This window comes from Fringilla coelebs (assembly GCF_963513975.1).
Source record: "Fringilla coelebs genome assembly, chromosome: 8".
Lineage (NCBI taxonomy): Eukaryota > Metazoa > Chordata > Aves > Passeriformes > Fringillidae > Fringilla > Fringilla coelebs.
Window position 1 is genome coordinate 34,240,870 of NC_140066.1, and position 16,489 is coordinate 34,257,358.

Consider the following 16,489-nt stretch of genomic DNA (forward strand, 5'->3'; position numbering starts at 1 on the left):
TGCCTAAAAATTCTCCCAAACCATCTACTTGTTGCAGTTTCCAAGTTACTGGGCTTTCCTTAGTGCTAAAATGCAATTAATGGGTTCTGTAGCAGTGCAATGGCTCTGCTTTGCATCCCTGTGTGGGCTGCAAGGAGCAGCAGGGGCAGTCAAACACTTTGGTCCTTGATGCTCTGTTAAAACCTGACTTGATAGTTTAATTCCAGGCAGCAACAGCCTGGATTAGATGGGTGTAGGATGGAGATCCCACCTTTCAAACAGGATTTAGGGTGATTTTTCCACTTGGTGCTGCTGGGGCTGCAGGAGGAGTTACCCAGACCCGCAGTGGGAGACTTCATTGGTTCAGTTTTTTGGTTTTAGTTTGTTTTTCTTTTTTCCCGTGGGAAAAAGGGGGATTCTTTCCTCTTTACCTTTCAGTATTACAAAAGACTGGAAGTTTTCACAGGTAGGTGTAAATAATCCCTATATAGAGGTTTTCTGCTTCTGAGTTTATTTTTAAAACATGTTTCTTTCTGGATTTGTCGTGATTTTTGTTTGTTTGGAGCTTGGTTAATTTGCTAGAAGTCAAAAAGGAAAGACTAAGAGAAAAATTGCTGTTTTCCAGTTTGGAGAGGATGCCTTTGATTTTCCCATCAAGAAAGTGAAAAGATTAATATTTGGCCCCAAATGCAGTAACTTGCCTGTTTCACCTCTGTTATTCAGATTTCTGGGTCCTTGGCACTGTAAATTTTGGAGCTCAGCCTCCTCTCCAGCATCTCCTCCTGTATTTAAGAGCATCCCTGGGATTTACAGACACTGAATCCTTACAGAACCCTCTTGCACACAGAGTTAGATGTAAAGCAAGAAATTCAAATAAACAAAAATACTTTTTGGCATTCCCCTGAGGATATTACAAAACTGCTGGAAATTAAATACTGACTTTTTTTTTTTCTTCTCTACTGCTTCCTTTTCTTCTTCAAGACCTCTTTTGCTTTCATGACTGTCCCTTTAGTAAACAAAAATTAGCATTTCTTACCCAACCTTGTTAATACTCATCTTTAAATTTTCCAAGGAGATGCTTCTTTACTTCAAATCACGAGCTGCTTGTGCAACAAATTTAGCTTCAGCTCTAGAAGTGAAAAATATGCTCAGGTTGTTAAGGCATCTAAAATTCTTACCAAAAAATTAGGCACATTAAGGAATCTTTGTAGAAAATATATATTGATATATTTTAGCTTTTGGGTTTTGCAATTAAGTGATAATTTACAGTTTTAACAGTAAAATAATCTGTATATTTGCTGAATAAAAGCAAGTTATATATGTTAAATATATAAATGATCTTTTCAGATCTGTTCCTGAAGTTATGGTTTGGGGGTTTAAAAAGTAGTTTTAGAGGACTTTATATCAAGTAACATCAAAATTGCAAAGTAAAAGACTGAGAAATGCAAAATTCAAGTTGCTTTAGAAAAAGTTCAGTGCTTTCCTGCAAATCCAGCATAATCTAAAATATGGCTCATACAAAAGGCAATCTGTTGGATAGAACTCTTAATTTTTGCTGTGGGTTCTTGGAGCAGTGAGAACACACAGGCAGAAATCTGCCCTTCTCTCCTACATTCCTTCTTTAAGGGAAGAATTTTTTTCCCAATATCCAATCTAAACATCCTCTGCTGCAACTTGAGGTCATTTCCTCTCCTCCCGTCCCTTGTTTCTTGTCCCCTCCTGTCAGGAATTGTGCAGAGCCACCAGGTCCCCCCTGAGCCTCCTTTTCTCCTCCTTTTCTCCTCCTTTTCTCCTCCTTTTCTCCTCCTTTTCTCCTCCTTTTCTCCTCCTTTTCTCCTCCTTTTCTCCTCCTTTTCTCCTCCTTTTCTCCTCCTTTTCTCCAGGCTGAGCCCTTTCCCAGCTCCCTGAGCCCCTCCTGGTGCTCCACACCCTTCCTCAATCCTTCCTAAGTACATTAAAAGCAATAAATTTAAATATGCAAGAATTAAGACCTGAATTAAAGCAGAAAAATGGATTGGTCACCTCTACAGATACACATGGTCTTGCACCCTGCTTAAAAAATAAAAGAGGGTCATGGAAATGAAAATTATCTTTTGTCATGATGATGTTAGATATTAAATTCCTGAATGAACTGAATCCCAGGAGTTCTAAATGTTCAGTGTGCTCTAGGTTTTTAATTTCTCTTATAAGTGTTGTGTGAAAAGGGCAGCTGTCTGTAATTTGTGGGGAATGCTTCTGTGTGGTCTCGTTCTGTGGAAGGATGGTCTCTGTGCAGAATGAGTTTCAGCCTTACTGAGTTCAGGAAATGATGTTTTGCACAGTGAGATAAAGAATGAATTTGTTTACTGTTACATGCTAATTTACAGTTAAATTGGAAACTGCTGTTATTTGATTGGAAGTTAATAAAAGAGAATATTGCATACTCAAATGATCAGAAGAAACCAGAATTGAAACAAAGGGGGAAGCTCTGTATCTCTTTCTACTCTGAGCTTCTGAAAAGGCTTTTAAAATATTCCATGAAATTAAAAGGAGATAAATCTTGCTACCCTGATAATTGCTAGCTTTTACAAACAATCTGGGAATACAAAACCCAAAGGACTTGATGGGGAGAAAGATGGTAAATATGCAATTTTCCTTTTGTTTACTGCCTATTTATTAATTTTCTTTGGCATTTTGTACTTTCTGTTCTATTGATTAGCATAAAGGCAGCTTTAGGGAGAGCACACTCTGTTCCTGCCTTCCCTCTGGAAAAGGAGCCTGGCTGTGGCAGCATTCCAGAGGTGGGAGGCTGGAACCGGGGTGTGGGAGAAGAGAGAAAGGAAGAATCAGCACAGGAAAATCTCTCCCACCCAGATGAACTGAGACCCATAAAAAACTGAGGATGTAAAGGTTGGTGTAACCTTAATTATTAAAGGTGATTTGCTGAGCAGGAGGGAATTTATTATGCCAGGGCTTGCTCAAGGAGCACACCTTGGATTTCACACCCTGGTGTATCCCACAGGAATTTATTTCCTTACAGATGTAAAACCATTCACCTGCTCTCCACAGTGGAGTTTTCCATTCCATCTGCATTTCTAATCATGAAGGCATTAATTAGGTGGGAAAACACCTCAAACCAGCTACTACTGATAAAATTCCCCAAAAAGAAAAGAAGTATTTGATGGATCATTTGGTGTCATCTCTTGTTGTCAGGCGTCGTTTGTTGTCCCATTCCACCCAATCTACATGGCCTTCCCTGCCTGTAGAATTTTGCAGCTGGAAATATAAATATAAATATAAATATAAATATAAATATAAATATAAATATAAATATAAATATAAATATATTGGTTTAGTTGAGGTGTTAGGGCATGGGATGGACTTGATGATCTTTAAGATCTCTTCCAACCTAGTTATTCAGTGAAATATAAATATTAAAAAAATATAAAATCTGCAAAATGCTGACTGGAAGGATTCCACATTTTATGGCTGTTTCTTACATTGCACCCACACTTTGCTATGAAAAAAATCACCCTGTACTATTCAGTAAGAACTTTTATTGGTGTCAAGTAATGATATTAATTTTTACAGGATCTTTGGGGTTTGTTACCCATGTTTCAGATAGAGAATTGGGATTTTTTTTTTCCCAGACATCTAGAAACCTCAAAGTTTAGCCATGTCTTAGATGATAGGTCTGGTAGATAATATGTTCTTCTTAACTGTAGGAGTAAATTCCCTGTCACTGATACCTGTGATTGTTTTAGTGGGAATAGTTAAGAAATTTGACCCTGCTGTGGATGCCCTGTGTGGATATTTGTATTTTCTATACTTTTAAGCCTGCCTAGGCTGGTCATGTTTAAGTTTATACACGTGCCAAGTCTTACCTAGGCTGCTCCTGTTAAATTCAGAACTCCTGATGCTGATAACAGACACTTTTTAGTCATTTCATGTCACCTTTCACTGCCCAGTTTCACCTTTATGGTTTTCAGCAATTTGCAGAAGAAATCTGATAAAATGGGAGCATTCAAAAAGCAAACTGAGATCATGTGGCTGCTTCAAATGGAGGTACCCCCTACTAGATAAAAAAAAAAAAAAAAATAGTATTTTAAATACAGAAATATGTAAAGTACATTAAAGGATCATTTTGGTTCCCCCATCCTTCTGTTGTGATTCTCCACACACAAAGCCCTGTTGCTGCTTTAAGATTTGAAATACATTTGTGAAGCTTTCCCTTTGCTATTGAGCACCAAACTAAGCTGGGCTTGATTTTGGTTTGTTCAGTTTCTCAATAAACATGAAGGTTGTGTTGCTGTGAGGGGGAATAACTGGGAAAATGAAATACAATGACACTTCCTGAAACCAGGTGTGAGTTTCTATCAATGCTTTTATTTTTGCTTAAGGAAACAAAAACCACAAGCAATGAGGAAACCATTAAAGGTGATAGTCCCTTCTCCCTCTGCTTAACTGATAATTAAAAATTGCTGTTTTTACAGGTGAAACTGTGTTCAGCAGTGCTACTGAGAAGGCACAGAAGAGATCAGGTGTAATCACAGAGCAGAGATTAACTTTTTTTTTTTTTTTGGATAATCCAAGTCTATGAATTAAAATACACATTTTGATTTGGGAATTAAGAAACCTGGAGCAACGTTGTAGAAGTTTAATACAAAACAGTAGTAAATATGCAAAATACAGGTGATAAGCAGAGCGGTGAGGCAAAAGGAAATAATATAAAAGTTGATTTTTAAATGTAATTCTTTGTAATTCCTGGCTTCCCCCCAGCCCTGGGTGTAATGCACTGCCAGTCTAATCAGGACAACAATGAGATGGTGGAATTTAATTACCAAAGCATCAGAAAGGAGATGGCACAGGGAGGCCAGATATCTGCATTAACATGGACTAAGCAGGCTGTGTTGGAGGAAAATGAGGTTAAAACCACCACAGCTTGGTGATATACAGTACTTCTTCAGTGAGAGGACTTCTCCCAGGTGGATACATCCTCTTCCAGCACAGAGATTTCTGGGAGATCCCAAAGAGTAAGGTGGAAATTGAGATTACAGTACAGCTGCAGGCACAGAGTGAGCCTTTGGTTACATACAGGTCACACCTTGTGTGCAGGTATTGGGCATTTCACCCAGTTCCAGGAGAGATTTTGTCTTTTCACCCTGCCATATTTACTCAGAAGTTGGGTAAGGACCATTGAGATGGAGCTGTTTACACATTTCATTGATCTGTATCAGCACTCCTTAAAGAACAAAACTAAGAAATCTACATAGGACCAACAGAGCAGAATTATTCAAGTTCAGTGAAATATTACAAAAAAAAAGTTTCCTTTTTAGGAAAACTCAGCTATGGTAAAAATATCTACTACAGTGCACTGCACTGTAATAAATATTCAACATAAATTAATAATTTACAAGTACCTGAGCAAGTATACAGAGCACCATAGCACAGCACAGCACCAAAGGCAGTAGCTCAGAATTCTTAAAAATAATGCTGTTTTAAACATTAAAAATTCTAAGTATTGTCATAGAAATGAACTCCAGCTGGAGTTGAAAGATAGTGCAAACTTCTGTCTTCACTTTTTAAAATAAAGGTGTCAGGTTTTCTACTCATTTCACATCCATAGTGTTGCTGGACCTGGATACCTGTGGTGGATGTTTGGGAGCAGGTCTGTTGGAAAAAAAGAAAACAGCAAATTGTTACTAATCTCCATTTCTTTGGATGCTCATCAATTTTGTACCTGATCAAAAATGTCAGTAATGTTGCAGAATTCCAGGTGGTCTGCAAAAGGTATAGGAATCAGCTTGAAATGTTGTTTCTTTCAGAATATCTGACTAGAGTGGACAGCCAGGAGGTTTAATCAAAAAATTTTGTGCAGTATTTTTGCTAAAATATAGGAGACTATATTGGTTCTATTTTTAATGTTTCTGAGCACTTAAGTGCTTTACTGGTAGAATTCTTGTAGCTTAAAATGCCACTTTTATCTTCCTTGGAGCTTACTTTATTCACAGGAAAGTGAGGAATATTGGGTAAGAAAACAGCATGGACTAAACCCACTAACATTGGGTTTAGTTATTCCAGTTCCTGATTATTTTTTTCAAACATTATATTTTTGAAGTGCACAATTTCTATGCTTTTTGAATCTTTTGGATAACATTTTCAGATGATGTCAGCTGATGTTTCCTTGGGAAATGGGTGATCAGGAAATAACTTTTTTGGTGGCTGATTTTAACAGCATTCAGTTCTCAACCTAATTCAGATGGGGGGGTCTGAGGAGAAAAATTATTATTTATTGGTTAGTTTTGTGAATATGCAGCCAGGTGTTTACAGTCAAGCCTTCACAGGTATTATAAATCCCCATATTCTGTGGGAGTCAGAGCAACTGTGCTGGTGCACTCCCAGTGAGAAGCAGCATGAAAACTAAAATTAGAGATGGAAATTATGTTGGAAGTGGCTGTTGCTCCTTGAGCCATTTTAGGCATGTTGCTGTGCTTAGGCAAGTGCTAAAATCCAGGTGTTAGGATTGATACCTTTTTGGGACTACCTAAAAACAGATGCTAGACAAAATTAAGGAAATAAAAGGAGGTTATATACATTGAAGGGCATTCAGGTACATTTTGGGCAGACAAGGCTCCTCAGGGACTAGACCCAGAAATGGATGATGGGTTTCACACTTGTGTAAGTTTGGTCCATTTGCATATTGGGCATTAATATCCCAATTACAGCTTCAGTTAATTAAATAATTTACCTCAAGTTTTCTCCCCCCAAATCACTTCTGTTAACGCTTCTGGACCCTGAAGCAGTGAGGTGTCCTTGATCCCCAGGCTTGGAGAGGAATTGTTGTGTCTGCCCAGAATGGGGCTCACACGGTGTGAGGAGTTTGGGTTACACACTGCTGAATTGCAGGGTTACAAGTAGATGGAACATTGCAGGGTTACAAGTAGATGGAAAGATGGAAAAAATCCTAAGGCAGGAGGGTGAGTATTGTAAATCAAAGACAACTCCGACGAAGGGGAGAGAGAAAGAATGATGCATCTGACTCCATCATCAGAAGGCGAATGAATTACTTTATTATACTATAATATATTATATATTATACTATACTATGTACATTGTACCTAAACTGAATCTGCCATGCACTCACAGCTGCACAGAATGCACTCATCCCTGATTCTCTCTGACTGCCCCAACACACACACTCACACTTCTTGGTCCTGACAGACCAAGGGAACAAAACATCCTCCCTGTGGGTAAAGCATCTCCACATTGCATTCTGCTTTAGCACAACACAAGTGAGATAAGAATTGTGTTTTCCTTCGTCTCTGCTTGTCCCACAGCCCCTCTCTGTTCAGAGGGTGTGTGAGCAGCAGGGGTGAGCACTGACCTGGCAGGGCTGGCGTGGGGCAGAGCGTGGGGCAGAGCTCGGGGCCGTCCGGCGGGGCCCTGGCGCGCGCGCCCCAGCGGGTCCGCGGGCAGAGGCTTCCGAGGGGCGCTGGGCTTGGGGGGCTCCTGCGGGGAACAGAGCTCCTGTCAGTCCTCAGGGGGGACATCACACCCTGCACACAGCCACAGCTGAGATAAACCACGGAGCCACACACTGGGTTGGGGTGGAGGGACCTCAGAGCCCACCCAGTGCCACCCCTGCCACGGGCAGGGACACCTTCCATGGTGCCTTGGGAGGCTGCTGAGAGCAGGGTTAAAGGAATAGAGAATAAAAGTTAAAGGAATAAAGGATTTCAAGGAATACAGCAGGTGTTTATTAAAAAGCCTTCCCAGGAAACACCTTGGGCAGTGCAAGAGCCTGGCCAAGGCTCCACCCAAGAGGAACCCTGGGTCATGAGTTTTCACACTTTTATAAGTTTTTTTCCATTTCCATATTGGGGTTAATGTTGAAATGTTGTTGCTTTCAGAATATCTGACTGGAATGGACAGCCAGGAGTTTAATCAAAGTTTCTTTGTGCAGTATTTTTGCTAAAATATAGGAGACAATATTGATTCTATTTCTCATGCAGATGGGCCCAAGGTGGATGGCGTGTCACCAGTTCTCACACTTGTATAAGTTCTGGTCCATGTCCCTATTGGGGTTCATTGTCCAGTTGCAGCTCCAGGTGATGCAGTCCCATCCTCCCAAATCTGCTTTCCTCAATTCCCTGTTGTTTGCACTTTTTGGGGCTGGAGCTGCAGTTGTTACCTCGGCTCTCATGGTGGAAAAGGATTGTTCTGTGTGACTGAGCTGTGAGGAGAACTCTCTAACACTTTATTTGAAGTTCAGAGCTATTTCCTAATGCAGTCCAGAATCTGGATAATATGAAAGCTAAAACTCAAGGCATCCCCAGAGTGCTCCAAGCACCATCCAACCTGGCCTTGGACACTTCCAGGAGGCAGCCACAACTCTGGGTAAAACTGAGACCTCACCCTCCTCACTATTTCTTCCTAACATCTAATCTAAACCTAAACTGAAGATATGTTATGACCAGATAAGTTTAATGAGTAAAAAGTAACTTATTTTTAATAAACTGGCACTCTAATTTTAAACCAATGATTTCATATTATATTTTCATGATTTTATGACTTTTGATTCTTTACTCTAGAAGTGAGGGTGCTTCTCTACTGGACTCAGTGCTTGGTGTTAAATGGAAACAGCAACGATTCAATACATAACTTTATAGAATTAGTTCTACAGAAAGGTGGGGATGCTCAACATGACTTTAAAATGGAAATTCAGATGGCCACAAAACCAAAGTGCCCCAGTCTGGTTTGGATTGGGAGCATCTGTGGATTTTTTTTTTTGCTGTGCTTTCATTCTGCAGAATTAAAGGCTCCATTAATAAAGAACAGAAGTCATCTGCTGTCAGGCTGGGCCAGTGGCTGCTCTGGGTGGTCCCTGCAAACAGGAAAACTTAGCTGTTTGTGCTGGGATGGGGAGCTGGGACACATTAAGTGGCTTGCTCAGGGCACACAAATCTCTCCAGTTTATCCCCAAACTCACTTCAGATCTTTCTACTACTGGAGCTGCACAGCCACGCTTTTCCCAAGGAATTTTACTCCTTGTTTTTAGTTTGCCATAAGTATCTTTGCTAAAGTTAAAGGAAACAAGAAGAACTTACAAGCATAATCTGATTAAAGATCCTTTGAAAGATGTGATCCAAACAAGCAATCAGAGCATGAATTGCTCCTGAATAAAGTCCAACTTTTCATTATTTGTTTTGAGCATCCCTTTGGATTTTTACTTTCCATGGCAAATATTTGCTCTTTCAAAAAGGAAATGCAAATTGATTATCCACAGGCATTTTGATAAGGAAGAAAATACATGAGCTTAAGTAAATCTCATATATAATAAGTTCAAATTTGCCACAAACTACATTTTAGAGTTGCATATAATGTCCACCCTCTGTTTAATTCTCTGCATAACAAGTACTAGTATTGATGGGTACACAGGCCCAACTCCTGATTTATTTATTCATTCATTTCCCACTCAAAATGTCCTCAAGTTAAAATATCCTTAAGGAGGAAGCAGCCAAGTGTTCTGACAGAAAGTGTAATGTGGTGGCAAGCTGCTAGGAAAGGGTAAATGAAAGAAAAAAATTAAAAAGGGAGGGAACTCTGATAAAAATGAAACTAGAGAATAAATGGTGGCTGAGATGAAGCAAAATGGAGCAGCACTTGATAGAAAGGAGATGCCAGCAGGAACACACAACCTTAGGAACAGAGGAAAAGCTCTGTGAAGAAATAAATCCCAAGCCCCAGACTGATTACAGGAGGGTCTTCTCTGTTCTTTCTGTGCCACAGGAGAACCCAAACTTTGTGTGGTAACTCCTGAGGGGCCCTGCAGAGCCCTTGATGTGCTGGGAATCTGCAGCACAGCCCAGGGTACCACCCCAGCTCTGCTTCCCTCATTCCTCTTCCTCCACTTCTTCCCCTACAAAGCTTCAGCCCTTCCTCACAAAGAGTTTATGGATGGATTTCTTTGTCCATTTTATATCCACAATCTGGCATTTAATGCACCCAGGCCCTGCTTGGGGAAGTGTTGTTTAAATACTGGAATGAAAAACCACAATTTTCATACTGAGCAGCTCCAAAGACATCAGGTACGTGAAATTCCAGGGTTTTTTCCACTGATTTTTAAAGAAGTGAAAGCCCTCAGTGTCTACAGCCAGGCTGAGGTGTCACAGGAGAGATATTCCCAGGATAAGTGTGGCAGAAGAAGCAGGAGCTGAGGAACAAGTAAAACCACTTTTTTAAGGGGTAAAATTTTGAAGTAAAAAAGTTCTATTTCCTGGCATTAGGATGAGCTGTAGAATATGAACTATATTTTGGTAATAAGAGGATGAGAGTGTCAGAGGCAACAACTGAATGCTAAAATCAACAAAATCGAGGGGTAGAGATCAAATCCAAATGCCTGGACTGAACCCATGGCTAGGATAAACCTGCACTGTTCCCTTGATTCACATGGGGCTCTGCTGATTTACACTGACTGTGAATCTGGCCCATAAATAAAGACTGTTTGCCTTGCAAGAGCATCTGAAAGAAGGAAAAGCTGTTTTTCAGTCAAAAGATAATTAAATATTAAACTTGGCAAGAGCTAATTCGCTGAGGGTTTTTTGTTTGGTTGATTGGTTTAGTTTGTTTCATGTTGTCTTTGTTTTTTAACTCTTTTACCTACAACTGAAGGAAATTTTATTTAATTTACAGCACCATCCTGCAGCAGTGAGCATCTGGGTGACATCCTGAATGTAGCAATGACTTTTAAAGTCCTTCCTCTTGCTGACCTTCTGGATGTGCTTCCAAGGGAGAGCTGAAGCAATACATCAAGTCCTTTCTATATTTATTATCCCAAATTATTCTTAAGCTAATTTACTTCTTCCAAGCTTTGAGAGAAAAAGATTAACTTAAGAATGAAAGATTTTCTCCCCACACAGTGGTTTTTTGGTCCTTCTGATAGAAAAAGTAGCTGTTTCTGACAATATTGAGGTTATGATATAATTTTGAAAGAATCCATTCTTGCTCATTCTTCAGGTTGCCCTGAGCTGATCCCCTGTTTGTGTTCCATGCAGGGGCTGAAAATGGTGAAATGCTATTTTGCTTGATGAAGGAACTGTCACAATGAATTTGAGCTGCTGAGCTGAAAAAGCTTTTTTGGCAGTTTCAGATCTGTCAGTCTTTGCTAGTGGTGGTACTGCAGCTCTGGTGTTCCACCTGGCACTCTGGGTGGCATTTGGAGCACAAGGATTTAGGAACATGAGCTGGAGGGGGGCACTGGGCTGCTGTGATGTGCAGTGAGGCTGGGGCAGGTGCAGATGCAGAATCAGAATGACAAATGGCCCCTTTTCCCTTTCCTTGGAAAGCCTTTTCTCCATCCATATTCTGCTTAAGAAACAGAAAAGCACTTGCACTTAAAATCTTTCCTATGACCACTGTGAATGGTGCAGAATGTTAGAGAATACAAGAAAAGGAACAATAAGACCACTGGAGCTAAAGACAAGCAACAGGAATCAATAATGCTTCTGATTCCCTACAAAATTTATTTTAGAAAGAATCAGCGTTCCTCATTCCCCTGGAAAGGAAAATGACTGGGAACATGGAAAAGGGAAGACAAAAAAGCAATTAAAACACAGATTGCCCTTGTAGAAGTTGGTCTAACCTGAGTGATACAATGTTCAGGCTTAGAAAAAATAAATCTAGAAATACTTTATTTGCTGCCACAGTGGGCAGGGACACCTTCCCCTGTCCCAGGCTGCTCCAAGCCCTGTCCAGCCTGGCCTGGGCACTGCCAGGGATCCAGGGGCAGCCACAGCTGCTCTGGGCACCCTGACAACTTCTCTGGGCAGCCTCTCTCCTCCCTGTTTGTTTCTGACATTTTTCCAGTCCCTGTTCAAAGCCCTGCACTCCAGCACTGTGTCAGAGCTGTCTCCTCCTATCCAGCACCAGGAAAGGGTCTCGAGCAGCTCTCAGGGCTCCTGCAGGTGAGAGCCTGGTGTTAACAACTTTATTTTAGCTTTTAATTAACTTTCATTAATTAAACTTTTAATTCATGCTGTCTTAACCTCATCCCACACCCAGATCAGGAACAGTCTGGGTGCTTTGCTCAGAAACAGTCACTCCAAAGTGCCACCAAAAGGGAGCAGCCAGTGACAAGAAAAGGCACTGTTCAATACACACAGCTTCATCTACCCTGTCTACTGCCCTGAGATGCATCTTATTCAAAAATAAAAAATATTTACCATCTCCACTTAAACATTGCAGTGAAAGGTGTGTCTGCATGAAACAGTGTTTTTTGGGTCTGTGCTCTGGAAAAACAGCCTGTGCTTCATGCAGTCCTTGGCAGGGCAGAAGCACATCAAGCCAAGACACCCTTTGCTCTTGCACTTCACTCCCCAAACTCTCTGTGCCTGGCAGCTCACTAACAAACTGTGCAGAGATGTGTCTGCCTCTAATGTGTTTGTTCTGCTGTCTTTTGAGTGGTGAAGGCAGAGTTCAGGATCCTCAATTTTAGGATCACAGCCCCACTTGCCACAAAGCAATTTTTCTACAGCCCAGTTCTAAACTCACAGAAAGCATAAAGGAAATACTGTGGGGAAGGTAAGAAAACACTTCATTTCTCCAGGCACTCACAGAGTAAATATCACACAGAAGAGAATCAATGGTTACCTGGGAGAACCTCAGTGAAGGATTAGCTGGCAGGGGTCTCTCAGGCCCAGCTTGGTGGCCTGGCAGCTGGGGAAGGGGTGGCAGGACTCTCTGGGGTGTTTTCAATGGTGGCACCTCGTGTGTCTTCACAGGGTCGCTGATGTCGATGATCTGATAGGGCAGCGGCCGCCGGGGGCTGTCCCTCTGGGAAAAATCATCCACAAAGTGCATTAGTGGTGATTATTGAAATGGAGCATCCATTTCAATCATCCAGCCAAACTCACACATTTCAATAAGACAACCAAAGTCACACATTTCAATAAAACAACCAAAGTCACACATTTCAATCATCCAGCAAAGTTACAGATTTCAATCATCCAGCAAAGTTACAGATTTCAATAATCCAACCAAAATTACACATTTCAACCATCCAACCAAAGTTACACATTTCAACCATCCAACCAAAGTTACACATTTCAACCATCCAAAGTTACACATTTCAATAATCCAACCAAAGTTACACATTTCAATAAGACAACCAAAGTTACACATTTCAACCATCCAACCAAAGTTACACATTTCAACCATCCAACCAAAGTTATACATTTCAATTACCCAAACAAAGTTATGCATTTCAACCATCAAACAAAAGTTATAAATTTCAAACTTCCACCAAAATTACACATTTCAGTCATCCAACTAAAGTTATATATTTTAATAATCCAACCAAAGTTACACATTTCAACCATCCAACCAAAGTTACACATTTCAACCATCCAACCAAAGTTACACATTTCAATAAGACAACCAAAATTACACATTTCAATCATCCACCAAAGTTACACATTTCAATAATCCAACCAAGGTTATGCATTTCAACCATCAAACCAAAGTTATAAATTTCAAACTTCCACCAAAATGACACATTTCAATCATCCAACTAAAGTTATATATTTTAATAATCCAAGCAAAGTTACACATTTCAACCATCCAACCAAAGTTACACATTTCAACCATCCAACCAAAGTTATACATTTCAATTACCCAACCAAAGTTATACATTTCAACCATCAAACCAAAGTTATAAATTTCAAACTTCCGCCAAAATTACACATTTCAATCATCCAACTAAAGTTATATATTTTAACAATCCAAGCAAAGTTACATATTTCAACCATCCACCAAAGTTACACATTTCAATTACCCAACCAAAGTTACACATTTCAATAAGACAACCAAAATTACACATTTCAATCATCCACCAAAGTTGCACATTTCAGTCATCCAAACAAAGTTACACATTTCATCATCTAACCAAAGTTATACATTTCAATTACCCAACCAAAGTTATACATTTCAATAATACAACCAAAGTTACACATTTCACCCATCCAACCAAAGTTATATATTTCAATAATCCAACCAAAATTACACATTTCAATCATCCAACTAAAGTTATATATTTTAATAATCCAACCAAAGTTACATATTTCAAACATCCACCAAAGTCATACATTTCAACCATCCAACCAAAGTGACACATTTCAATCTTCCCCCAAAATGACACATTTCAAGGGCTGGCACAGAATCCCAGGATGGTTTGGTCTGAGGGGATCTGAAGGACCAGCATGTTCCAACCCCCTGCCATGAGCAGGGACACCTCCCATCAGAGAGCTGCAAGCCCCTCAAACCTGGCCTATTGCTACTTTAAAATCCATGGCTGTCCCTGGCTTTTCTCTCCTAGAGACAAAACTATTTCTCTTCTGCACTGGACAGCTCCACCTGTATTCAATGTGGAAGCCATAAATTAATTTTGAAGCCTACATCCTCTCCCAATTTACTTAATGTTAGTCCTACATGATATTAGGTTCATGTAATTATTGTATTATAATAATTCACTTAATTGAGATCCAAAATCCATGCCACCTTTTTTTGGTTTTCCCCCACTTTAAAAAAAAAAAAATTATTTAGGGACTCACTTTCTGTATGGCTGTATTTTGTGGCTTCACAATGAGCTTTTTACTAACACATATGGTATGAACATGATTTGGCTCAGATGAACTGGAAGGTCTTGCTGGACTCACAGACCTGCAATACAAACATTTAATTGTTGAACACAACGTTCTTCTTTGTAACATTTTCTTAAACAGGAGCCTCTTTTCAGAATGGGATTTTGCAAGGACTTTCTGCCTGGTTATAGTAAACAAGGAAAGTAAAAATTGTCTGGCACTCCTGCAAGAATAAAAATAAATATTGATTTTTTAGAAACCAGTAGTCTGTTAAATTAGCTTCTGCAATCTGTGGAAATGCAGCTTTGTAACACCCAGGAGACTATTCTAATGAATCTAACATTTAAACAGTAATGACCTCAAATAGGAAAGTTTCAGCTCACTCAGCTGAGTTTAGATAAAAGGCCATGCAGTGTAATGAAACTGTTTCAGGCAAATGAAAATAAAGGCAATACTTCCATCACTGCTTAATTTTTCATCCCAAAAGGAAAGAGGGATATATTCAAACCAATAGCTGTGTTATTTACTGCCTATCAATGAAATTAAACCAACCCAGGGAAAACACTGCTGATAATGGTGAATATTTTTTTGCCAAGGCTGGCTCTCCCTAATACATTCAGGGTGATGAGAATTGCTGTGTTTACTGCTTCCTTTCCTTAATATCTATTGGAATATAATTAGGGAAAATAGGCATACCTTAATTTCTCTATTGTTGTCTTCTTGCTTGTAAACAACCACCTCATGAAAGTCTTCCTTTTGAGGTACATGATTGATCCAGCAAAGATAAGGCACAGGACTGTTATCAACACTCCTATGGTCAAACTCTTATTGTCTGCAAAAAAATCACATGGAGTTAACTTCTTCCTGCTCACTGCCTGGCCAGGGTTTCTTTGCTATCTTCAAAAAAAAAAACCTTTCAGCAGTGAAATCATGATGGGAAGCTTTGTCATGGAAATAACCATGCTGTCATAATTTCAGAATTACCACCCACTGCAGCATCTGGCATGCAGAGGAGAGATCCATTTTGGTTCAGAGCAGTATTGTTCAGATGAAAACAGACATTATTTCCCATTGAGATTTAGTTTGTACGTGTACTTGTGAGGAGACTACTTCTCCTGTCATGTCCTCAGACATAAACCAGAAACATCTCTTTGAGGCCACTAATGTTCCAACACTCTGGGGAAAAACCGGCACAGAACAATGAAATCCTTTAAAATTAACAAAGTGTAGAAATAATTCTTTCTGAGGCTGACCAGTTTCCACTCTTTATCCTGGGTAAAAAACCAGCTGGAGGCTGAGCTCCCACTGACCTGCCTGTCTGATGGGCCCGCTGTCCACGCTGCCACCAAAGCCTGGCTTGTCACAGAAGGGGGGTGCCCAGTCAGCCTCACAGTGACAGTTCTTCTTGTTGTTGCAGACCTGCAAAACAAGACAAATGGCTCAGCATAAAAAACATCCCAGAGCAGCCCTGGCTGATAAGGGCTTCTAATCAGACAGTGACACATCAGAGAGGAATAAAACTTGGAGAAGAAAGGAGATGTGCTGATAGCTGCCTGCTGCACACTGAGGTGGCACAGAGCAACTCGCCACAGAGGAAGAGGGATCCTAAAAACCATTATTTCTTTGGCAGGAAATCGTTGGAGTTGCCCCAGCTGACAACATCAATAATATGAGGATAATCAGACACCTCTTAAGGCTTGTTCTCTGTTTGCTTCCAGCAGCAGCATTATCTGCCTGGTAACCTCAGTTTCTCCTGCCTGCACAGGAGCAGCAGAGCTCTGTCAGCCCCCCAAGGATGACTGAAGGGGCACTGGGGACAGCCAAAGGGGATACAGAGACTCCATCATCAGGAGGCATGAAAATACACTTGATTATTGGAAATCCTACACAAACAA

At 40.2% G+C, this 16,489-nt stretch overlaps 1 protein-coding gene across 1 annotated transcript in view; it reads right to left on the reverse strand.

Moving 5' to 3' along the window:
- Window positions 1–5,567: 5,567 nt before the first annotated feature.
- The window catches only part of ADAM12 (ADAM metallopeptidase domain 12), a gene marked incomplete at both ends in the record, with an annotated part of 193,657 nt that continues 182,735 nt past the window's right edge, over window positions 5,568–16,489 (reverse strand). Inside the window, 6 exons of the mRNA XM_084210182.1 lie at window positions 5,568–5,628; window positions 7,343–7,467; window positions 12,607–12,789; window positions 14,565–14,673; window positions 15,291–15,426; window positions 15,905–16,013. Coding sequence (XP_084066308.1) covers window positions 5,568–5,628; window positions 7,343–7,467; window positions 12,607–12,789; window positions 14,565–14,673; window positions 15,291–15,426; window positions 15,905–16,013 — 723 coding nt within the window. The remainder of the gene's footprint in view (window positions 5,629–7,342; window positions 7,468–12,606; window positions 12,790–14,564; window positions 14,674–15,290; window positions 15,427–15,904; window positions 16,014–16,489) is intronic.